The sequence below is a fragment of the Perissodus microlepis genome, chromosome 5 (assembly GCF_051167445.1).
Source record: "Perissodus microlepis isolate ML-2025 ecotype Zambia chromosome 5, ASM5116744v1, whole genome shotgun sequence".
Taxonomy (NCBI): Eukaryota; Metazoa; Chordata; class Actinopteri; order Cichliformes; family Cichlidae; genus Perissodus; species Perissodus microlepis.
This window is the reverse complement of record NC_140465.1, coordinates 11,446,337-11,470,286: the sequence shown is the minus strand read 5'-3', so window position 1 is coordinate 11,470,286 and position 23,950 is coordinate 11,446,337. Positions and strand designations below refer to the sequence as shown.

The window sequence follows — 23,950 nt, the reverse complement described above, 5'->3', positions numbered from 1 at the left end:
TAATAATTTATATAGATGAAGGCAAAAAATATCATATTTAATATTGAACTGTTAGTTAATGGTATTGGGGACTTGGTGCATACACTGTACCATGATACACCCAACACAGCCAGAGAAACTCAGTTTTTCCAACATTTAAATTCTCCAAAAACCACCATGAATATGTTTGGACACAGGAAGGGAGTTAGGATCCTCATGCTGCGAGGTGACATGTGCCATCAGCCATAATAAACATTTAATAACACCGCATTAGTCTCCATAATGTTCATTCAAGGATTCTGCACGCAAGATGTCATATTCCATTTCTTATTTATTATTCATATAGCATAAATGAAGAAGCATTAAGTTAAAACTTTATTAATATTGAAATATACATACGTTGTGTTTTGACTTCTGGTTAATGTCCACACATAAAATCATTAAGTAGAAATTAGAGTATCATGCAAGGCAGTAGAATGTCAGGAAGTGTGAAATAGTGTAACAGCATTATAAGTTTTGCACCATAAAAAAAAAAAAAAAATTACCAATCCACTTTTTTTTTTTTTTTTATTGGATGCAACGTTAAGTGTTTAAATATCAACTTTAAAACAGCAAAAATAAAACATTGTGGACAATGTATTTCATTTGCATTTTGCTCTGATAAGAAGGGCACTGCATGTAGAATGTAGGGGGATAGGGCTGTACTGTGCGTACAAGCGTGTAAGACAGGAAGTTAATTAAAAATGTGTGCGATTCAGCAGCTGACAGATCTGCAAACATAATGCTCAGACCGACAGGTTAGCAATGACAGCACGGGTGAACTCGTCGCTTGTTGCATAGCCCCCCAGATCTGCAGTACGCACCTGTTGCAAACATAAGGACAGCACGTTATTATATGCACAGCTGCAGAAACACATGTCCACATTCTGTATCACGGTCAGCATGTTAGAGAGCCTTTGAAAGCAGTACTCACAGAATGAACACAGTGTGAATGATGATATGAAAAGAAAAAAAAAGCATCAGTTGAACTTTCCTCTCTTTTTCTGGCCCCACATTATTTCAAGTACCAGTCCAGGTTTGGATTTAAAACACATCAAATGACCATATACAGTATTTCAGTGTATTTTAATGATCCAGGAAAGATCACGTTGTTGTTGTTCAGTATGAGTGAAACTCTTGGTTTGTTGAAATATTTAAATTTAAATGCTGGCTAAAGGCACATGATATTGCTTTTACTGGGGAACTTGGGTCAAAGGTCAACACACAAACACTGTATACAGATAAAGTATTTTTTTATTTATTTTTGGTGAGCAAGCTTCCATTTCAAATTGATGCAAAATGGTACCAAAAACGAGATGGACAGGATGATTGAACCTTAGTGTAGCAGTTATAACTGTGCTGACTTTATGGTGGGAAAAAAAAGAAAGAAGACTAAACCAGGAAATACCATACAGCAATCAGCAAAAACATCAAAACCAATTAAAATGTAAATAACATTGCTCAATGTGCTGTGAGGGAATTTGTTGGGAGGTTCTATTGTTGCTTCCCACCAACATTTTTACAGAAGAGGCACACCGTTCCAAGGTGACAACACTCCCTGACAACAGCAGCCTCTCCCTGACTACACTGCATCACACCAAAACAAATCAAAGGAACCTTTGTGAGCATCCAAGTCAGACACCACAGGACAAGTCCCATGTCCACAGCCTGATGGTCAGCGCTTGGAGCAGCACCACAGTAAGGATCCAAATAATATTAATGTTTTTAATGTTATGGCTGATTTCTGTATAATCATGTGACAAATTCTTCTGCTATGTGCTTAAATAACTCTTTTTAATAAACTACATGCTACAACTGTGGTGACTTTGATTGTGAATGGCTAATGCAAGCTAATGCTGCCATTTAATTTTTTTTGATGCACAAAGATACTGATCTTTCATATCAGTTTCCCCAACAGCTGCCAATTATGATGTTTTTAATTACGCAAGGTTACAGTGAACAGGAAATCCCAGCGCCAATAGTTGAATTTATAGTGCTGCAATAATGAAATTACAGTTTTATTTAAATGTGCAGTAATTTGTAGCAGTGTTGTACTGTTACTGAGTTACAGTTACAGTTTTTAGACCAATTCTGAAAAAAGGCGATACAAACTTTTTAAAAGACTCTGGTGGCTTTACAGAAAGTTTCCAATGAAATGCGAGACCGATGGGACAGGAACATTTAAATAATAAAAGTGAAAAAAAAAAAAAAAGATGCGTTTCCCACAATGTGCGAAGAAATCGTCTTTATGAACTCATCAGCTCAAAACTCCAAAAACAAAAAGATGCAAATGGACAAAAGATTGTGAGGGCAGAGGAGACTGCATGAATACAGGAAACAGGAGGTCTAGCTGTGTGATGCAAAACATCATGAGGTATACTTTTTAATCCCAAATCAACAGATGTCAAAGCTTTACAGAAGTGGATCTACAAGCAAGCCAGCAGAACCAATGTCATTATGATGCAACTTATGTCAGAAATGTATAGTACAGCTCTCAGTGAGCTGGCATTTGGGGTGGGTGGGTGGGGAGGGTGTCTTAACATGCATCCAGACCATGTTAAGAACAACGTCCAGATTTAGGGAAAAAGGAGTCAGTCAGCGAGGTCTATGATGAAATATCTTAGTAAATGGGTCGGTGACGCAGGTTTTCCACAACAGCATGCACAAAATCGGTAGTGGTACAGTATCCGCCAAGGTCTCGTGTCCGTACCTGGAATTTGCACAAACACACAAATGTATACACACACAAACAGATGGCAATGGGGTACAAGGAGGTGGAGGAAATTAAAGCAGATGGGAGAAAATGAGCATTCAGACAGTGTAATAATAAAAATAATAATAATTTAATGATAAACTACCCTGCAAGCTGGTGTTTATTATCATCATCTAGGGGACAAAGTCTGACCAACTTCATGTGCATGTTTGTGTCAGTGCATGTTAGTTTCAGTACAGAGCAGACGCAGCTTTTTAGTCCAAAATAGTTTAAAAAGGAATTTACGACATAATTTTGTTAACAAACCCATATAATCCTGAACATGTAAAAGAGGGACAAAATTAAGCAAGGAAGGCACTGAAAGAGAGGAGCTAAGAGTGACTTAAAAGTAGGAATTCAAAGGCTCTTTAACACACTATGGTATAGTATACAAGCAGTTAGGATGAGTTATTTGTAGGCCAAGAACTACTGAGATTTAAGATGATGTTGTTGGCCTTAGACTGCAAGGCAGAGCTCTAAGGCAAGTGTAATGTAATCAATGATTTACATTACGTTTCTATCACCATTTTCTTTAGAGGTTCTCTTTGAGACTTTGTGTACACAAAGACAGCAGTTATTGACCCACAATACCAAGATCACAGATTTAGAATATACAAGTCTGACTGACTTTATATGCCCACATATTGCAGAGCTATCAGCTGTTATTTTACTCTGTTAGAGGTACTGAAAAAGTGGAAGTAAAACATACAGAAAAAGCAGCTCTTTTGGTGTTAATAATGTTAATGCTTCTGGATTTATATACCATAGTGGTGGTCTTATCATTCAAAGCCTGCATGCAGCACAGACTGTGCAGAGCTACCACTTACCTTGCCCTGTTTTATGACCCTCTTGACAGCATCTGACACCATTTGAGAATGGTATTCCAGGCTGCAACACAATATAATCACAATGAACAGGTGACCAGACACACGTCTGCATTCAGACAAACAGAGCTGCCTGAGGTTGTTTAAGATCTTGATGATTATATTGGGTTAGGACAGACAATTTGAGGCTATTGTGTAAAATTTGATATACTCATTATGAAAAAACATGTAGAAGGTGACTCACTTGAGGTGCCTGAGCATGTTAGCAGCACTGAGCAGCATGGCTGTGGGGTTTGCAATGTTCCTTCCAACAGCTTGTGCAAATGGGTGGCGTGCACCCTGAAAAAGAAAAAAATGATACGAGAAATGAAAAACTGCAGTATAAGGATCTGGGCAGAGAAACCAACAGTCCATTAATAGTGATAAATATCAATTCATAACACTATTTTCTACAGAAGTCCAGTTTACAGTTTTCTCTTTTATGCTCATCTGCACAAGAACTCTACACATAGTAATACAAAAAGGAAAAGTATAGGCTTTTAAGTAAATCAGGGCAAGGAAAAAAACAAAACAAAAAGACAAACAAGCGAGAGGTTTTGGAAACTCACAGTCTCAAAAACAGCATATTCTGCACTGTAGCTTTCCCCAGGAACAACTCCTGCTCCTCCAACCAACCCTGCTGCTAGATTGTCAATAATGTTACCGTACAGGTTAGGCATCACCAGCACGTCAAACTGGTAAGGGTTTTGCACCAGCTGCAGAAGAATAATACAATGACAAGTTTAAGCCTGAATCAGCGGTGCTCAGCTATGGTCATTTACTGCAGTGAAATCAAAGTGCACGTCTTCAGTTATTCTATTTTTTTTATGGAGCACTTCTAGCAAACGCTAAGTTATAAATATACAATTAGGAATAAAAGACAGCATTCACTTATTTAATCTGAAGGGTAATGGATAATAAGAACAATAATAAGGCAAAGGGAAGGAACTGGAAGTCTGTTTATACCTGCATACAACAGTTATCAATGATGATGTTCTCATATTTGATTTTGGGGTACAGCTGTGCCACCTCTGCACAGCTCTGCAGAAACAAGCCATCACCGAGTTTCCTGAAATAAGATACGAGGACACAAGTTACTGTAAAGCTAATTTTTAGCCTTAATGGAGGTACATGGTTTCAAAATAAGACAATAACAAAGACAAAGCCGTCTTTAAAAGAAAAAAAAAAAATTACCCACATGATGTTAGCTTTGTGAACAGCAGTGACCTTGTTTCGCCCTTTCTTGGTAGCATAGTCAAAGGCAAACTTGGCGATGCGGCGTGACTTCTCTCTGGTGATGATCTTCAGACATTCAATCACACCTGTTACACTCTGGAAAACACAAGAGGATGACAACATATGGTTAAATATATTTTGCTGAAGAGTCATGCAAGAAAATGAACACATACATTATGTTCTATAAACAACAGTCTCCCACATAACCTGACTGTAGACAGTCTTTGAGGTCTAAGTGTAAATAATCATGCTGTAAACTAGGTTTCATATTAAAATGAATAAATAGGAGAGTTAAAGAACTACAACATAAGTAAAGGACAAATCAAAATCTGGCTTAATCTGTATTTCTGTGACTTAACTATATTCTGATGCCCAGTTTAATGCTTCTTTCAAAACCCTTAAACAAACCTTCAAGTATATTTGCAGGTGGGTGTAAAACTGCTGTTTACGCTCTGATTGCAGTGAGTAAGAGTACTGTTTACCTCATGCTCTAGGGAGCTGTACTCCCCCTCAGTCTGCTCACGGATGATGACTAGGTCCAGGTTGTTGTGACGAGTGCTGTAGCCTGGCAGGCTGTTTACATGAACTACATTAGCAAACAGGTCCAGCTTGCGCCTGGGGAGTGGACGGATGTAGAGTTATTTTTAAACGTGACATATGCAAATAATAACGCACAATTTTTTATTTGGTCATTTACCTTAATCTCATCTCATATGAAGCCAGCTCGCCTTTGAATTCCATGGGTGTGTGAATCTTTCCTAAATAAGATAATGTGCCCCAACATGTTAAAGCCTAAATACACTGCAGTTCAGACTACTTCAGTGCAGCCATTTAAATCAGCTTTTTGTTACTGGATTACATTTTTTTTGTGAGAGAAAAATCAAAGAATTAAAGGAAATAAGACTACCTTTAATGGCAACTCTGTTACTCTTCATAGAGGTCAACACTTGTTCCAGTTTTTCCTCGCTGGCCATGTTCTGCACTTCACTCATGTGGAATTCCTCAAATTCTACTGGGACATCACCTGCCTTCAGAAAAATGGGGGGGGGGGGGGGAATCATTCTTAAAAGATCACAAATCAACATAAAGAATGACAATCTTACTCAGTTTTAATCCACTATTTTACTTTAACATTAAGCACCATATTTAAAATGATTTCTTAGAAAAAGTAAAGCAAGGAGATTATTTGCAAAACACAACAAGATGAAAAAGGAGCTTCTTAACGTTTAATATAAGAAAAATGTAAAAAAAAAAATCGGACCAGACAGAGGGAAAAAAAAAATCTGTACATGTATTTTTTGTCAAAAGTTCCCTATTATTTTCTATCATCAGTAAACCTGATATACTGAATACAACATGTTTGGTATAAGGATAAAAAGCAGTTATGAGTCCATCGTCAATCTTATGTAAATGTACCTTAAAAACGTCCTTTACAGCAGTCATTAGTTCAGGTCCTACTCCATCCCCTGGCACCATTGTGACTTTAAAGGTAGCATCAGCACGGGCCGGTGGTGTTTCTGGACTACAGAGACCAGCAGATACACTCAGTGGACGAGAGGCCAACTGTGGACACCTGGAACCGACCAGGCCCTGAAGGAGGGAAACAAAGGTACACTTACTAGGTACAGTATTACAAAGAACACTGCAGTATACTATAAACCCATATATCTACTCTCTAATAGTATTACTTATAAACACATTGAAAACCCTAATATCGAGAGCTCAACTGATACAGGATCCAATATTTCAATATATTTGCAGAATTTTTTTCCCTTTCAGACACATACAACAGATTCATGTTAATTAAATCTATTTATGTTTGTTTATATACTCATTTAAGCTCAACTCTGCCCAAGTTAGTTTGGATCAACTGGGAAGCTGCAGAGTGCCTTCTTGTGGGCAACATATACAATGTCAACAATCATAACATTATTGAATGGTGTTTCTCCAGCCTATTTACAGTTTTAATTGTTTTAATCAGTTGTTATACATGATGATACCAACAGACTGGTAGATAATGAGTCCACTGAGTATATCAATGAGTCTCAACTATTATGGGCTTGTAGACAGATATACTGCATATATATAATTTGCACATATACCAAACAGTGCACCTACATTATACATTTTGTGGTAACTTTTTAGGACCTAAGAGAAGTTAAAAGAGCAGTTAGCCTACTTGAAACAAGACTATTATTGGTCATTGATCATTGGTCAGAGGTCTGTTAGTGTCCAATTGGTCAAAAAGAACTTTTTTGATAACAAGCAACACCAGAATCACTTGTCTACATCTGTTACATCCAATGTTTGCTTGTTACAGCTTCTGACCTTTTTCCCCCACAGTGTGTATATACAAAAATCTGTTCAAGATTTTGAAACATAAAGACATTTAGAAATTATCGGAATAAAACAATGTTGGGGGAATGCGCCTGTGTTCAGACATTTGTTAGAAAAAACACAAAGTGAGAACAACTTTGTGTAGCAGGAATGTCTTTTCCTATTTCACTCATTTCATCATGTCATGACCAGTGAGCCCAACTTTATGAGAAGCATGTTTTAGTCAGAAAGAGAGAATGAGGGTACAACACTGTAGGTACCTACAGTATATAATATTATAAATTACATTTCATCTAATATTATAGTAATTTCATGCATATTGCTATTCAGGATGATGCCTAGATGCATTTTATAAGGGAAGATGTCAGTAGGGGATTTTGTGTAAATACACACAGACAAATAAATGAGAAAAAAAAATCTGCGTAAATAAAGAAACAACAAATGCAGATGTTTCCACACAGGTGCACTATATAACACAACTCCAATCAGGTTTGGAGGCATATATGAATATTTTAAGCAGGCCCAGGTGATTCTGTATTAATAGAAAATGGCAATAAGAAAAGGTCTTAGTGACTTTGAAAGATGAAGACTTTGTAGATCGTTGTTTGAGCAAAGATGGCAGGAGCATCGGTCTCAAACAAGCCCGGTTATGCCATCCTTATTTTCTGCCATCCATATACTGTTAATGGGAATTTATGCTTCAATCAGCAAAGTTGATTAAAGTGAGGACCGACAAGGGAAAAAAGTCACCAACATTTTAGTTATTTCTACCAGTTGCCACTACATATAAAATACCAGGAGATGTCCAAGGTAATTAACATATCATACACCACACACAAGCATGTCGTCAGTGACACAAGTTATGTTGTGGACTCTACAAAGATTCACGACAGCATTATAAATCAGGCCTTACAATAGTGGACAGAAGCAGCAGCAGCAACTTTCGTGCAACAATGGGTAGCTCAACGGATTTTTAGGTCAGATGCCCTTCCTGACGCAATCTTTGGCTTGTTAGGTGAATTGTGTTAACTAGTACACTACAACATCAGAAAATGTTACTGTCTGCTGACCACCAAGACAAAAAGAATGGGGAAGAGCTTTCTTCTTGGAGTCACAGTTGATCCACAGATTACATCTGTCCAAATAATCAAGTCAGTATATGTATAAATAATCCCTGTGACACAAGCTTCGCACTGTGCTAAAGACATTTTTTTTTACTGGCTCTGTACTGGCTAGTACTAATGTTTCAATGGGAAGAGTTACATCTGCATTTGGATCTATGAGAAATTTATTACTTAGTGGTATGAAAAATTGTCGTTGAGAATAATGGTCAGTCAACAGCTGAAAACCTTAAGGGGGGTGTTGGATCGACGGGTAAAACAGCACTCTGCGCGACCACAATGGGGGAAAAAGTAGTTTTCCATCCAGAAAGAGTTCCTGAGACTTTAGGAATCAGTAGCAATGCATGGTAAAGCTGTCCTGGTGTTGCCCCAGCATCTATTACTAAGAGACTTTATGTTGTCGTCCTCTTCATTTATTTTGTCACCGGTTTGTATATTTCAAGGTGATCCTGAATGATTATCACCCTCACCCGCATCTTACCTGTAGGCAACAAGTTAAAAGGCCAACTCAGCAATCTTACAGGTTAAAGTAAGACACTGAATATATTTGCACTCTTACTGACACCTAGAAATCTGACTGAAAACTAAACCTTGTCTGAGTTGCTCGCTTCAAGTCTCTCGGCTTGTGATTAGCCCCACGAGTAGCAGTAGCTAACGGTTCACTAAGGACAGGGAGGTTACTGACACGGTTAACTGACACAGGCTGGGAGGCTAAGCTAATTTAGCTGACCTTCTCAACTAACGAGGATGTCTTATTAAGGCACGTATCTACTGACAAATAAAACAAACCGAGGACTATTTTCAGCAAAATAATTCCAGATAAGGAAACACACTTCAGAATCGTTCTATCAGTAATGCAGACGTCCATGAAGCTCACGATGGTTAGCATTCACGTAAGAAACACATGACAACACTCAGTGCGTAAACGTCTCTTTGCTGCGTTTATATAAAATATGACTAAAGCAGCCATTTTTTTTCTATTTACACAAAAAGCCCGTCAACATAATTTGTGCTCTCACCTTGAACAACGTTACTAAACTTCCCCTCAAGACGACCGCCATCGTCACAAGCACGAAGCAACTGGGTTACTTCTTCTGTGGTGGAGCGGTAATAATGGGACAATGGTGCCCCCTGCAGGGGAGAACGTAAAACTACCGCTTTCTCCACGGGGAGACCAATTTCCATAGAACAGCTGGTACTCAAACCTGGTTCTCACCTTACATGTCACAGTGCTATCACATTGCCAGTCTGAAATAAATACATAAATAAATAAATGAAACTAACAGAAAACAGAAAAAAACAACAACCGAGCTTTAGAAAAAAACATTTCAAACATGAGAATTTGAACTTGAAGGATTAAGGTGATCCTGACAGAGCTGTCATTGAGTTGAGTTGGAGCTTGGGGCCCTCAACATGACCCTCTCATTATTAAAAAGAAACATCACCAGAATGCAATAAAGGATTTGTGTGTTGATTAAAATGTCCTGGGAGAGGACACAGCGTATGCTAAGACCAAAATTACACAGATGAGTTCTCCAAAAGTTGATTCTGTTCATCTGGACGTAGCGTTTTGTGGGAGAAATGTTTCGTCACTCATCCAAGTGACTTCTTTAGTCTCAGCTGACTGCAGGTTTCCCCAACCTTATAAACAGTACATTTGCATAATGACTGAAACCAGCCCACTGAGGGAACAATGGGCTGGGAGGTCAGTTCCTTAATCATAATTATGCAAATTCTCATGACCATTGATCAGCAACCACTGACCAAAACCCACTGATCAAAGACCACTGATCAATGGCCATGAGTACCATTCACAGAGAGTTGGGGAATGGCTGCAATCACAGCATTGTAAGATGGCGAAAGATGTACCCTTAGGCCCCCTCCTCGATTCAGAGATGGTCTTTCCCTTTTCACGTAAATGGCCTCCTTGACTCCGCGCTCAAACCAGCGTTCCTCCCTGTCCAGGATTTGTACATCCTTATCATTGAAAGAGTGTCCACTGGCCTGTAGGTGTAAATACATAAACAGGGTGCACCTTTAAGACCGATTGTCTGCATGATCAACTCTGTCACCTATAACATCTCCAAGTTTCTGGCTTCGATCCTCAACCCGTTGGTGGGCAGCTCTGAACACCACATCCTGAACACCCTGGATTTTGTTGAGAAGGTGAGAGATGTCATTATGGAGGCAGATGAAACCATGGTCTCTTACGACGTTACATCTCTCTTCACTTGCATCCCAGTCACGGAAGCGTTGGAGGTAGTCCGTAAGAGATTACAGGATGACCCCAACCTCAGCAACAGGACCACTCTCAGCTTCGACCAAGTGTGTTTGTTTTTGGAACTGTGTCTTCATTCCACCTACTTCACATACAAGGGTCAGTTCTACAGGCAGAAACATGGGTGTGCCATGGGCTCCCCAGTTTCACCCATCGTGGCCAATTTGTACATGGAAGAAGTGAAAAAGATGGGTTTGCTATCCTACCCTGGAACACCACCAAGCCATTGGTTCAGATATGTGGATGACACCTGGGTGAAAATCAAATCTCAGAACGTACTACATTTCACGGATCACATTAACTCGGTGGACCGACACATCAAATTCACCAGGGAAGATATGAAAAGTGGCAGGTTAGCCTTCTTAGACTGTGAGATTTCCATCAGTAATGGGGGACATCTAAAAGCTGACGTGTACCATAAACATACGGATCAGTATCTAAGGTTTGACTCTCATCATCCACTGGAGCAGAAACTGGGTGTCATTAGGACGCTACAACACAGAGCGAACACCATCCCCACAGACACAGCGGCCAGGGAAGCAGAAGAACAGCACATCAAGAAGGCCCTGAGTAAATGTGGTTATCCCAGCTGGACTTTTGTCAAAGCGGGAAAGGCACCTAAAGAAAGCTCCAGCTGATCCAAGAGAGAAGGACAACCGCTGCCCAAGCGAAAACCTGTAGTGATCCCATATGTGTCAGGAGTATCGGAGCAGTTGAGACGCATTTTTTCTAAACACCGGGTCTCTGTGGCTTTTAAACCCCAAAACAAGCTGCGCCAAAAATTGGTCCACCCCAAGGATCGGGTCCCCCGACACAAACAGAGTAACATAGTGTACGCTGTTAAGTGCCAGGAGGATTGCCAGAATTTATACATTGGGGAAACCAAACAACCGGATGGCACAACACAGAAGAGCTACCTCGCCAGGACTCTGCAGTCTATTTACACCTACAGGCCAGTGGACACTCTTTCAATGATAAGGATGTACAAATCCTGGACAGGGAGGAACGCTGGTTTGAGCGCGGAGTCAAGGAGGCCATTTACGTGAAAAGGGAAAGACCATCTCTGAATCGAGGAGGGGGCCTAAGGGTACATCTTTCGCCATCTTACAATGCTGTAATTGCAGCCATTCCCCAACTCTCTATGAATGGTACTCGTGACCATTGATCAGTGGTCTTTGATCAGTGGGTTTTGGTCAGTGGTTGTTGATCAATGGTCATGAGAATTTGCACAATTATGATTAAGGAACTGACCTCCCAGCCCATTATTCCCTCAGTGGGCTGGTTTCAGTCATTATGCAAATGTACTGTTACTAAGATTGGGGAAACCTGCAGTCAGCTGAGACTAAAGAAGTCACTTGGATGAGTGACGAAACGTTTCTCCCACAAAACGCTACGTCCAGATGAACAGAATCAACTTTTGGAGATTTACTTTCCTGGATAATTGAGAATGCATCAAGACACAGATGAGTTCATTTTCCCATGCCCCGTACGGAGCTTTCTTATGTTGCTCTGTGACTACCTTGTTTTGAAATTCTGTATTGTTGTAACATTATATCTGCTGCTGCAGAGGTCCACACTCTCAAATGGACCCATCATAAATAGGTCAGGGGATTCCCAGTCCTATTCCCAGCAAGTGAGTGCCTACACTCATGCAAATAATAAGCACAGGCTTATAACATCACCACTATGGAATTACAGATAAGAGACAGGTTACAAGTGACTGTAGATAGATTTTCCTCATTTACCTTTCCGGGCAATTCATTTGGTTATTCATGCTATCACAAATCCACGGCGCCCAAAGGAGTGCGTCTCAGACAGCGAGCTTTACTACCCTGAGTCAGGCCTCTCAGGCAATCAAATGATTGCGCAAAACTCACCTCCTTATTTTAGTTTTAACTCTATTTCTAGATTCCATGACAAGTTGCCTGGATTATATATATATATATATATATATATATATATATATATATTTTATTTATTTACTTTTTTTTTTTTTACTAACACGGTAACATTCTTTGAGGAATTAGAAATGTTGTTTCTATATGTTTATCTTTTTAAAAATTAAAAAAGGCTCTGTGACCTGGCTGTAGCACATGATATGCCTCAAAATGAGGCAAACCTGGCCATTTTGATTAGTGAAGCTTTGGAATGGCTTTAGTTTGGCCCTGGAACCTGAGAGACCATATTTAGGTAAAATTTATCCCCAAAGCTCGAGCGCACGGTTACTGGCTGACAGCCTCAGCGTGGTATCTGAGTTTACTATATATGGGCAAAGCCAGGCAGAGCGAGAGCTGCACCCGCTTCCGTGTTTGTGTATCAGGGAGGGTAGTGCAAAGCCACGGGCGCTTTTCTGTCTTCACTGTTTCATTCATCTGGAAGAGAAAGGCCAAGCCAGAGGCAGCGGAGAAAAAATGCCGTATGAACTGAGTAAGTCTGTCTCATTTCCGTGTCAGCAGCAGGGCGGGAAAAACAGGAACAAGGCTCTTACTTCGCGTGACACTAGTCGGCAGATCTGCTAGTCATCCAGGTAGCAGCTAGCTAGCCTCGCCCATAGCTGCGTAATTTTGACACTTCACCCCACACAAGAAAGACCAAAAAAAAAAAAAAAGCTTCGCTCATGCAACGATTCTGGCAGGTGTAGTACACACCTGTGTTTGGATAGCTCGGAGTGTTGTGCAGATGTTTTGGCACTCAGTGCAGCCGCTTCATGCCACAGGCAGTGGTTTTTTAGTTAGCTAGGTTGCTAGCCTCAGTCAGGAAATAGTTGTGCTCCCATTGCTTTGTTATGACATGTCCACACAGAGGCTGTCTGCCAGTGAAGCACCGAGGAAGTACTGAAGTACACATTTGTCGCTGGTCGAATGTCCTAACATATTTAACGCTACTCTTTTTTTTTTTTTTTTTTTTTTTTTTTCCATTGAATCAGTCGGAAATATAAATGGCGAAAACATGGCAGTGATTTATTTATTTATTTTTGGTCTTTCAAGGCACATTCAAGTTACAACCGTGTAGTTACCGCATAAGGCAGGATTGACTCGTGATGTATTCAAAAACCATTATGAGCAAGCAAAAGTGTGCTAGTACTAGTGCGTTTTGACCTGAGAGTGTGTATCTCGTTTACTTTATTTCCAATGTTATGTAAAAATTATGGCAAGCAAAGTGTTGGTAAATTTATAATATATAACTATAATAAAACATTTTAAATACTACTTTTTGAAATTGCTGTATAATTAAAATTGTGCAATTATATAAAAATCGGTACACTTATTATAAAACAAGACTCATCATCATAAACCTTACTGAATGGATACTCTGTACTTAAAAAAAAAAAAAAAGCAAATACTTCAATTACAAGCAGTTACTTGTATTTTTTTCTTTAGTCATTTACAAAGTAGAAAATTCACCCATGTAATGATCAGCAACAAATCCAGACTTGTCTTTTACTGGTCTTCTAGCATAGTTGGCGTCAAAAATGATGGCCCAAATTTTGAGGAAGTGCACAGAAGAACATAATCTAGTTATGTTTTATTTTTGTTACTCCTTAAAGGTTGAAGTGTAAAACGCTTTGCGTTCAGGGGATTTAATAAGGAGGGTGAAACTGCTTGGTAGACCAATAGGAATAGACTTGGCCGTGTGCTCAAAGTGTCTGTGATAATCAGTAAGGTACCTGAAACCAGCTCCACTTTAAGTCCTATGGATGACTAATGAACAACTAGTTGATACAGAACACTTCTGTTAGTAATAAAATCTGCTATCTGAAATGGCAGATTTTATTCCCAGCAGATAAAGGATATGCAGTGAAACACTTTTTCTATTTGTGTTTAACCCTGTCTGCAGTGCATTAATTGATGTTTTCCACATCTTTGATTTTATTATTTTCACTTTTTTCAGAACGTGTGTTTGCCAGTCTCCCACAGATGGAGAGGGGAGTTGCAAAAGTGATCGGTGGTGATCCCAAAGGCAACAACTTCCTCTACACCAATGGGAAATGTGTCATCATCAGGAACATTGAAGTAATTTAAAAAAAAAAAAAAAGTCTTAAAGTTGTATCAACATGATGCTGATTAATTTATTCATTTGTATTTACAAATCTACTGGCTATGACAGAATCTACTGAATGAGAGTAATAACCACATAAAATGTATAGAGCATCAAAAGCTAGCAGCCACATCAAAGACAGCATTTCACTCTACTAGTGGTTAGTTTTGTTTGTTGCCCTCCTGCTACACCCAGTATTTTTGGGCGTGTTCAGTATTGTGCCCTTGATATTCTCTGAAATCTGAGTTGCATGCTAGCACAATTACTGTTAGCATAATGCTGTCAGTTAGCACCTAATCTAGAAGTAGCTCAGGAAAGGATTTCAGCTTGTGTCTGTGAAGGTTCTCAGTCATCCAGGTCATCGTAGTCAAAGGAGCTTGCAAAGAAAAGCGTCTGGACTTCTTTAAGTTACTTGAAGACGTTTCACCTCACCATTTGACCTTAGAACTGAAGAAGCTTCTCGGATGAGAGGTGAAACGTCTTCAAGTAACTTAAAGAAGTCCAGACGCTTTTCTTTGCAAGCTCCTTTGATTTCAGCTTGTGGTTTACCAGTGTTTACCAAAATGTATTTTTTATTTTTTTCTTCGCCAACACTAATTGTTGATTAGATGTTTGGGTTTAAGTGACCAATTGGAAAAATGCTCATCATTTATTTGCCATTTGTGAGCTAATCTAGCTAATCTTTCCATTTTTGTGTTTTTTTTTTTTGTTTTTTTTTTTTTTTAAGAACCCAGCTATTGCAGACATTTACACTGAGCATGCCCATCAAGTTACTGTTGCGAAGTATGCACCCAGTGGATTCTACATTGCATCTGGAGGTAAAAGAGAAAAATACATTTGAACATTTGCAAGAAAGAGTTTGTAAACCTACTGGAATTTACTGATTTTTATCTAAAACATAATTAGGGATGAACACCATTAGAGTAAACAAAAAACACAAACTGCTGCGCTTCTGACACTCAGTAACCACTCGCAGTGCATGCAGAAAAAAACTGAACTCCTTCTGCCGACTCGGGGCTTGGACCATTTTTGCAAACAAGCTCAATTTTTGTCTTTTTGGCATCAAAATGTTATCCCAGTAGTGTTACTGAACATCTGAGCTTTGTGTGTTGTGTTTTTTTTTTTGTTTTTTTTTTTGTGTTGTTTGTTTCTTGTAATGGTGTTCTGCCCTTGGGTTCTTTTACACTTTATTGAATGACTATTGTAGTCTTTCTAGAATCTTCACTCCCAACAGTGTAGCAACAATCCTGATATCCTGTCAAACTGCAGATTGTGCACATCTCCTCTAATTTCATGCACTTTTGTAATGCTCCTTGCTAAGTTCCTATGAAAATTGCTGTTAAGACACAATGAACGTGAACCAGTTTTTCCTAGGAAGAGTAGATTGTGATTTAGGGACAAGGCTTTAACTGAAACATCTGAGTCCAAGTAGGTTTTGATGATGTTAATTGACTTTTATTTACTTTTTCCAGCTTGCATTGTGAGTTATTACTTAAGAAGTTGTGCTAAATTAAAACATGTTTTTAAATGGATTTGTCAGATTTTGTGTAGAATTTGGACCATAATGAAGGTCAAGCCACATTTTATCAGTAGCCACTGCAAAAATCCTGGTAAAACTGTGTATTCTCATAGTTGCCACAATAATGTGACTGCTATGTAATCATGTTGCTTTTTATATCTGTTAGATGCATCAGGAAAGATCCGTATCTGGGACACCACCCAGAAGGAACACATGCTCAAGTATGAGTACACCCCGATTTCAGGGAAGGTGAAGGACATTGCATGGACAGAGGACAGCAAGAGGCTCGCTGTTGTTGGGGACGGACGAGAGAAGTGAGTGTCAGGATTTTTTTATTTTTTATTTTTTGTGCGCTACACTGGCTACAAATTGATTCGTAGTTTAAAATCAACCATGGTAACTGTCTCATGAGAAACTTCTCTTACAGCGTTCACACTGATTTATTCCCACGTGGCACAAACCCACTGTTTGCTTTAGATATCAAGGTGATATGTTTGTGCACTTGCAGGACCAATGTTATTTATTAATTGTTTTATTATAAAAAGAACTGTTTGCATCACTATTGTGCAGGAAATCGAAACCTTCTAGCACGTATCTTTCTTCCTCTAATTCAAACCTGGATCAACTGTATCGGTGTTCACTTGTCATTGTAGGTTTGGGGCAGTGTTCCTGTGGGACTCTGGCTCATCAGTGGGAGAGGTTTCTGGCCACTCAAAATTAATTAACAGTGTAGACATAAGGCAGAAGCGCCCTTACCGCCTTGCCACTGCCAGTGACGACACCTGTGCCTCCTTCTTTGAGGGACCTCCCTTCAAGTTCAAGTTCACATTACGGGTGAGTTGCATTTGTTGGCAATTTGAGGAGCTTTAGTAAAGAGGTGTTTGTTCCAGAGTAATTAGAGCTAAGCTGGATTGTTTGTTTGTTTTTTCTTTTTTTTTCTTGGCTGTTGTTTTGCTGGACAAGTCTTAGAGAAAAGATGATCTGCTGACATGTGCTGGATTAAAGTGGTCAGAACAGCCAATGGCTAAATGTTGTCTTTGACATGCACTGGTAACAAAGCATTGTCCTTCAGCTTTCCAACTTTCTCTGGCTTTAATATCTGTTGGCCATCTCAAATCTGCCACACTCTGTTGGTTTTTGACAATGTGGCCTTGTTTGCCTGTTTCCATATTACATAATCCACATCCCCCATAAATTCTTTGAGAGTGTGAGCTGCTTCCTACAGCCAGGCACCAAGTGTACTGCAGACTAATTTATTTGAAGTTAATATAAAATCCAGTTGGTCATGGTACATAAAACGGTGGATATATTTGTTAAATTTTAAAGTAAATTACACCTTGTATTCCCTTTAAGAATTGCATTATTGGCTTATTAGTGGGGTGTTATTAAATTAAAACAAAAAACCAAACAAACAAGAATTGTAATCACAGCTATTGATCCCATGTCTTTGCTCTCCACATGAACCTTGTGCTATTTGTGTCATAGGTAAATTTAAATTCTTAAATTTGCCTATAACACATGCTTAAAGGAAAATCAAGGAAACATTTGTTTTCCTTAAGCCTGCATACTGGTCGGTCATGACGGTCTCAATTGAGGAAGGACTGAGTTTCTGTCGGTCATGAAGATGACTAAGCGTTCTTTTTTTTTTTTTCTTTTTTTTTTTGTGCTTCCTCCTTCCTAACTTGAGACTATGTTAAGTCTACACTATGACTATTGAAAATACTGGATGTACTTTCAATGTTTGGTTTCCATTTATGCACAAGACCAAATGTTATGTGTCAAAATCAAACACTCATTTGATCCATAAAGCTAACTTCTATGTTGATTTCCTTTTAATTTTCTTTCTCCCGAAGGACCACAGCCAGTTCGTCAACTGCATTCGTTTCTCTCCAGATGGAAGTCGGTTTGTTACAGCTGGTGCTGATGGCCAGGTAAGTGTCCGTTATCATGTGAAACCTAAAATTAAAATGACTTTAAGCAAAATGTGTACCTAATTGTTTTTATTAAATATCCACAGATTTTCATCTATGATGGAACAACTGGTGAACGTGTTGGCTCCCTTGGTGGAGAGAAGGCTCACAAAGGAGGAATCTATGCTGTAAGTGTTTTTAGGTTAAAAACCAAACTCCAGTGAATAATATGGATAGGTACATTAACAGTCGGCCTTGTTTAAAGGATCAATCCTAGTGTTTTACCTCTTTGCTACAGTGTTAACTTGCAGTCACTTGGTTAAATGAATGGCAGTCTGCCTAGAGGAATTATGTGCCAATAGGAATTATGCATGCTATAAACCCTTCTGTCCTCGAGTTGCTAATCTTTTCTCATTTTTCTTTGATTTCTTTTCCACGTAGCGTTGGTATGTTTTCTTCTATTGTTTAATGCCCATTCATAGGTTGCACAAACAGTGCTTACAGAATTTCCGTCTTTGCTCACGTGCATTCTGACATATTACGTTTCTGTTTTTTCGCCCACAGGTCAGCTGGAGCCCTGACAGCTCTCAACTGATCTCTGCCTCAGGGGACAAGACCGTGAAGCTCTGGGATGTCGGTGCAACCACGGCTGTCACCACCTTCAACCTGGGCTCCGACGTGACAGACCAGCAGCTGGGGTGCCTGTGGCAGAAAGACCACCTCCTCAGCATCTCCTTGTCAGGATACATCAACTACTTGGACAAGAACAACCCCAACCGGCCCATACGCACAATCAAGGTCAGCCTCAAGAATTAAAGGATGCTATTTCTGGATAGAATCAGTGATTTGATAATGATGATAATAATGGCAGTTGTGTTAGTTTTTTAACTGTGTTTGAGCTTCTGAAATACAATGGAAATTAAAGTGTCATAGTAAAAACATTTTCTACAGTGTTTGAAAACCAAACTTGGCATCTGTTAAATGTAAATCGCCATCAATATTTGCATAGCGATGGTTCAAACTGCATGCCTAAGAGTGCAAATGCACACTGCAGATCCTGCTTTACTGAGTTGCTTGTTTTCATACAAGTTTTTTTGTTTTCAAATGGGAAGAGAAATTAGTTTTTAGTGATGAAAGAGCAGTGTGCTCAACATTTACACATGGAGGGTGTCGGCGTGAGGAGGCTAGAAGTGTCTTGTGACAAGTCTTCCTGATGTATCCATCATACACTTGTGTTGTTTAGTAGGTAAGACAGGAAAATAAGTCATTACATAAACTTCTCACAGAAGCATCTAAATGTGCACTGTGGCTATTACAAAGATGAATGTTTTCAGTTCTCTGTGCTGTCTTTCATTTGTGTGGGGATGCAATACTGTAGTGTTAATGTCTTGTGTACCTTTCCATATATCCAAATGTGTGCTTATTCTTTCTACAGGGTCATACCAAGTCCATCCAGTGTGTGACTGTTCACAAAAATGAAGGGCGGCCGTACATCTACTCGGGGAGTCACGACGGACACATAAATATCCTTTCAACACTTACTGATTGTCGCTAATGACTGTAAAGGTCACTCAGTGGGACATGCGTAGGTGTCCTGTCCTGCATGTAAGCTCCAATCTTGCTCAATTGTTTTCAATATAAAAGAGGTTTGATGTTTTTCCTGTTTAACACAAGGTCATTACACACTTGTAGTGATAATGTAACGTGCCCTTTTTTTTTTTTCATTCATCAAATTTAATTGATTTCTATCAATGTAGATTTGATTCACATTGTGCAGGAGCTGAGTTTTAATCAAAATTAAAAAAAAAAAAAAATCTAATTGTTAAAATAATTTGAGCTTTTTAAATTGAACAATTACATTTTTACAACCTGAAGCAGCAGAACTTTCTAATAGTTTGCTTAAAAAAACCATAAATGAAAATATGGCCCATCTACCACTATTGAATAACTCTTTAGAGAGCTTTGTTATTTGAATAGTGACACAAGTTACAAAACAATTTTTCAGTTTCTTGTTTTTGGCAGGCATTTCTCAGACTTGCATATTTGCATAGAATAACTGCAGACATAGATACCGTTCCTTAACTTATCCCTCACATTACTGGGATGCAGAAACTGGAGAGAATGACTGCTTCTCAGGAAAAGGTCACAGCAACCAGGTTAGCAAGATCGTGACTGATGAAGCTAATGAGTTGGTGACGTGCAGCATGGATGATACACTGCGCTACACCAGCATCAGCAAGAAGGAGTACAGGTGAGGGGCCATGATGTGGCTTTATGAATAATCCATTTTATTAATTATTTTACATTTGGTCTAGTAAACAGAAGTTTGTCCTTGATCAGGTGAAGGACAGGGTTGAAGGCTAAGAAAGTAAATTTTTTTTTTTAATGCATGCTTACAGTTCAATTGTTCATAGTAGGAAGAGGGTTGTTGTTCTTCTTCCTCTCCTCACATAAATAACCTCTTTTGTTGGTTTCTAGTGCCTCTGATGTGGTGAAGATGGATTTCCAGCCTAAAAGTGTGTCCATAGGGGCAGGTGGGCTGTCATTGGCTGTGTGCATTGGGCAGGTAATGTCTTTGCTTCAGTCATTACTGCTTGCATAAATCAGATCCAGTCATTCTTGCACTTGCAAGGTTGGTGATTTTTGTTTGTGGAATAATGACTGCATTGTTATTCATGGCTCTTTGTAGATTGTCCTTGTGAAGGATAAGAAGAAAGTCTTCACATTGGACAATCTTGGCTATGAAGCAGAGGTTGGAGCGTTGCATCCTGGCGGCACCACTGCTGCAGTGGGCGGAGCAGTAAGTGGACACAGATAATCTCGCCACATGTTTACATTCGGCCAATGTTTGTTGGTTCCATTTAATAAAAACACACTATAGCTATCACAGAAAAGCTTGGTTGGACTCTGGATTCATTTTCTTTCTTTCTCCTTAGGATGGAAAAGTTCATCTGTACTCAGTTCAGGGCAACACTCTGAAAGATGAGGGGAAAGCTCTTGAGGTCAAAGGGCCCATTACAGACATGGCCTATTCGAATGATGGCGCCTATCTGGCTGCCATTGATGACAAGAAGGTTATCACTGTCTTTAACGTGGCAGACGGCTATTCGGTAAATATTTGCCTTTCTTAATCATCCTGTCTTCTGTTTGCTGCCTGTTACGGTGTTTTTTAAAAAAAATATTAATTATTGTTTTTTTTTTTTTTTTTTTTTTTTATGGTTGCCTCTTTTTTTCCATCAGGTTAAAAATGAGTTTTATGGACACCATGCCAAACCTGTGACTTTGGCCTGGTCACCCGATAACGAGCACTTTGCGACTGGTGGGATGGACATGCTGGTCTACGTCTGGACGGTTAGCGATCCAGACCAGCGGCTCAAAATCCCAGGTCTGTCTCGCAAGCAATCCACACTCAACACATCTAAGCGTGTTTTTAAAAAAAGACTAGGAGTAACTATAGCTCAGCTAAATTTATACATTTGCTGTTGGCTCATTTCACGGAACCATGAAGAAACTGCATCTGATTATAGTTCAGCTGAACAAACCTGCATCGTTTCCAAAACCGTCAAAAACGATTACAGCTGTGGTCTGATTTTTACGCCGGGCACAGCAAAAGCTGTTAGAAAACCAAATGCTGATAAGTAACCCCAAAACAACTTTCCTGGGAACTGTCAGAGGAAATTTTACTCACGAAAATATTTCGCTGTTGAATAAGTGATTTATACATGTATACGTTCTTCAGATAAATGAATGGTTTGAGTGGCTTCCGTCACATTTTCTGTGACAGCTTTAAAATATAGCCACCCTCTGTTTTACCATTTGAATACTTAGTATTGAATGTGCTTATTGGATCAGCAGTAACTGTGACTGCAGTAGATTCAGTGCTGAACTGTGAAGCTGTTTGGGCGGCGAATTCTAACAAATGCTTTGTGCAGTATAAATCTCACAGAAACTGCAAACTCTACTACTAAAAAAAGAGAGCTGATGCTTGGCTGAATGGACCCATAATAAAGACATTACAGATCAGGGCCCTCTTCCAGGAAGCAGGTTCAGCTAACAACTGAGTTTAACCCTGAGATAAGCAAAAACCCAGTTTTATATATAATCAGTCATCGATGTACCAGGATGAGGATTACGATTCATGGCTTATTCATAAAACTCTGGTCTCAGTCTTTCTGGACAGTGATGCAGGTGTCCGTCACCCAGTTCCTCTGAAATATTTTCTGTGTGTTACTGTAGTAATCAGTGTTTAAATCAGACACATAACACACTGATCAATGATCTGTTGTACTGTAATCAGTCACAGTGATGGAAAATGCCTGTCACATTTGGAGATTAAAACTGAAAAATAACCATCAAAAAAGACAAACTACTTGTCAGAATATACAGACACTTCATTTTCTTTATGGTAGCTTTCATGATGATTATCAACAAACTGCTTGTGCCTTTTTGGTGTCTTTACTTTATATATGTTGAGTACAAGACAGACTTAAAAAAAAAAAAAAAAGTGCATGTCCTGCAGAACCAGTGAAACTGTGTGATGAGGAGAAGGAATAAAAATGCTGTGCAGTCCCACAAAGAGACATCTGGTCATTGTAGATAGCAGTGACTCTGAACTGGATCTGCAATTAGGGTTTGCATCTGGGTGCAGTTACACAGCGGGACTGTTACCTTTTATTTTTCTTTCTTATTTTCAATAAGGAATAAGCTTTTTAATATTAAATGTTTACTGAGCAATTATTGAAAAGAGGGTAAAAATAAATGAAATGGTCCTAAACTGTTACAAAGTTTATAAACTCAGTTTGTTGAATCTGCTTCTTAAAATTTAGGAGCAAAACCAGGCTTGATTTCTTAAAGAGTTGTAACTCACATCTCAGTCAGTATGGGATGTTAAACAAACTAAACTTTTATTAAACCCAGGTTCTTTTTTTCATTTTTTAAAATTGCTGTGATGTCTTTGTTGCAGATGCTCACCGATTGCACCACGTTAGCGGCCTGGCTTGGATAGATGCTCACACTCTGGTCACCACCTCCCACGACGCCAGTGTCAAGCAGTGGACTATTACATACTGAGCTTCAAGCAGACAAACATCCACATCTCCAGGGACAAGGACTACTGTTGAATTTAATTCTTTTTTTCCCCTTTTCTTTTTTCTTCTTTAACTGTATTTTCCCTGCCTAAAAAGTGTTCAATGCTGTCTATAAACACCAAACTTGTAAATGATTTTGAGCAGTAAAAAGGTAAAAAGGTACCACATGTGATCTGTTTAATGCAAATAACCTCAGCTTACAGAGAGGAAACGTGTAACAATGTGTGCTTTACAATGTGCGCTTTTACAGCACTTTAAGCATGATGGACCCAAAAAAATATTAATGAGCTCATCATTCCATGGGTATAAACTGTGGTTGGGGTCAATGCTTTCTGGCTTAAAGGAAGAACCATAATCATATTTTTTATTTTTATTTTTATTTTTTCTTAAATTGAACAAAAGTATGTTGGAAACAAACAAAACCCGTTGGTTACATTCCTGAAATTAGCTGTAACTGGTTCCAACTGCAACTGCCTGTCAGTCTTTATTTTCAAAGTTTTAAGGTGGGTGAGTCTTTGCCTTTTGGCTTTGTCCTAGGTTTCATACTTTGTGGTTCACATTTCTTCTTGTTGGACTGGGGAGCAATAATAGGAACCGAGAGAAGTATGTGTACAATCAAGATGCTGCCTGTTTAGTTGAAGGTCCTGTGTTGTTGCTGTGCGTTTGTCTGGGCTCTCATTGCTTGTCTCATAATTTTTTTTCTATGTCTTTATGCATCCACTTACAAAGTGGAACAGACTCATGATTATTATTATTATTATTGTTAATAATAATAAAAAACTTTTTATGCA

At 39.0% G+C, this 23,950-nt stretch overlaps 2 protein-coding genes across 4 annotated transcripts; one reads left to right on the top strand and one right to left on the bottom strand.

Annotated features, from left to right (window-relative positions):
- Positions 1-292: 292 nt before the first annotated feature.
- Positions 293-9,471, bottom strand: idh3b (isocitrate dehydrogenase (NAD(+)) 3 non-catalytic subunit beta). 2 transcript variants are annotated; one of them, XM_084927820.1, is made up of 11 exons: positions 9,347-9,471; positions 6,286-6,459; positions 5,777-5,897; positions 5,567-5,627; positions 5,352-5,484; positions 4,832-4,965; positions 4,600-4,702; positions 4,203-4,349; positions 3,839-3,933; positions 3,598-3,658; positions 293-842 (listed from the first exon to the last, which is right to left on the bottom strand). In XM_084927820.1, exons 1-11 carry the CDS (start codon positions 9,386-9,388, stop codon positions 765-767), a joined length of 1,149 nt encoding a protein of 382 aa, XP_084783946.1. In that variant the 5' UTR covers positions 9,389-9,471; the 3' UTR covers positions 293-764. The 2 variants fall into 2 exon arrangements, with proteins under 2 accessions (XP_084783946.1, XP_084783945.1); XM_084927819.1 differs by lacking the exon at positions 293-842 and adding an exon at positions 1,255-2,728.
- A 3,419-nt stretch (positions 9,472-12,890) lies between these two features.
- wdr1 (WD repeat domain 1) lies at positions 12,891-23,950 on the top strand. 2 transcript variants are annotated; one of them, XM_084927815.1, is made up of 15 exons: positions 12,891-13,032; positions 14,497-14,618; positions 15,371-15,461; positions 16,329-16,476; positions 16,816-16,996; positions 18,016-18,093; positions 18,180-18,260; positions 18,637-18,870; positions 19,508-19,597; positions 20,169-20,323; positions 20,551-20,638; positions 20,762-20,872; positions 21,009-21,182; positions 21,313-21,457; positions 23,036-23,950. In XM_084927815.1, the coding sequence occupies exons 1-15, from the start codon at positions 13,017-13,019 to the stop codon at positions 23,140-23,142; spliced, it is 1,821 nt and encodes a 606-aa protein (XP_084783941.1). In that variant the 5' UTR covers positions 12,891-13,016; the 3' UTR covers positions 23,143-23,950. The 2 variants fall into 2 exon arrangements, with proteins under 2 accessions (XP_084783941.1, XP_084783942.1); XM_084927816.1 differs by having other exon boundaries at positions 19,508-19,600; positions 20,172-20,323.

What these genes read in the sequence shown, in the direction of transcription:
- wdr1 (XM_084927815.1), top strand. An exon ending in ACAAAGGAGGAATCTATGCT is followed by an intron (nt 18,261 to 18,636) that starts GTAAGTGTTTTT and finishes TTTCGCCCACAG; the next exon opens with GTCAGCTGGAGCCCTGACAG. An exon ending in ATCAGCAAGAAGGAGTACAG is followed by an intron (nt 20,324 to 20,550) that starts GTGAGGGGCCAT and finishes GTTGGTTTCTAG; the next exon opens with TGCCTCTGATGTGGTGAAGA.
- idh3b (XM_084927819.1), bottom strand. Translation starts at nt 9,388, where the DNA reads ATGGCGGTCGTCTTGAGGGGAAGTTTAGTAACGTTGTTCAAG. An exon ending in GTTTAGTAACGTTGTTCAAG is followed by an intron (nt 6,460 to 9,346) that starts GTGAGAGCACAA and finishes TCCCTCCTTCAG; the next exon opens with GGCCTGGTCGGTTCCAGGTG. An exon ending in ACAGCTCCCTAGAGCATGAG is followed by an intron (nt 4,966 to 5,351) that starts GTAAACAGTACT and finishes TGTGTTTTCCAG; the next exon opens with AGTGTAACAGGTGTGATTGA.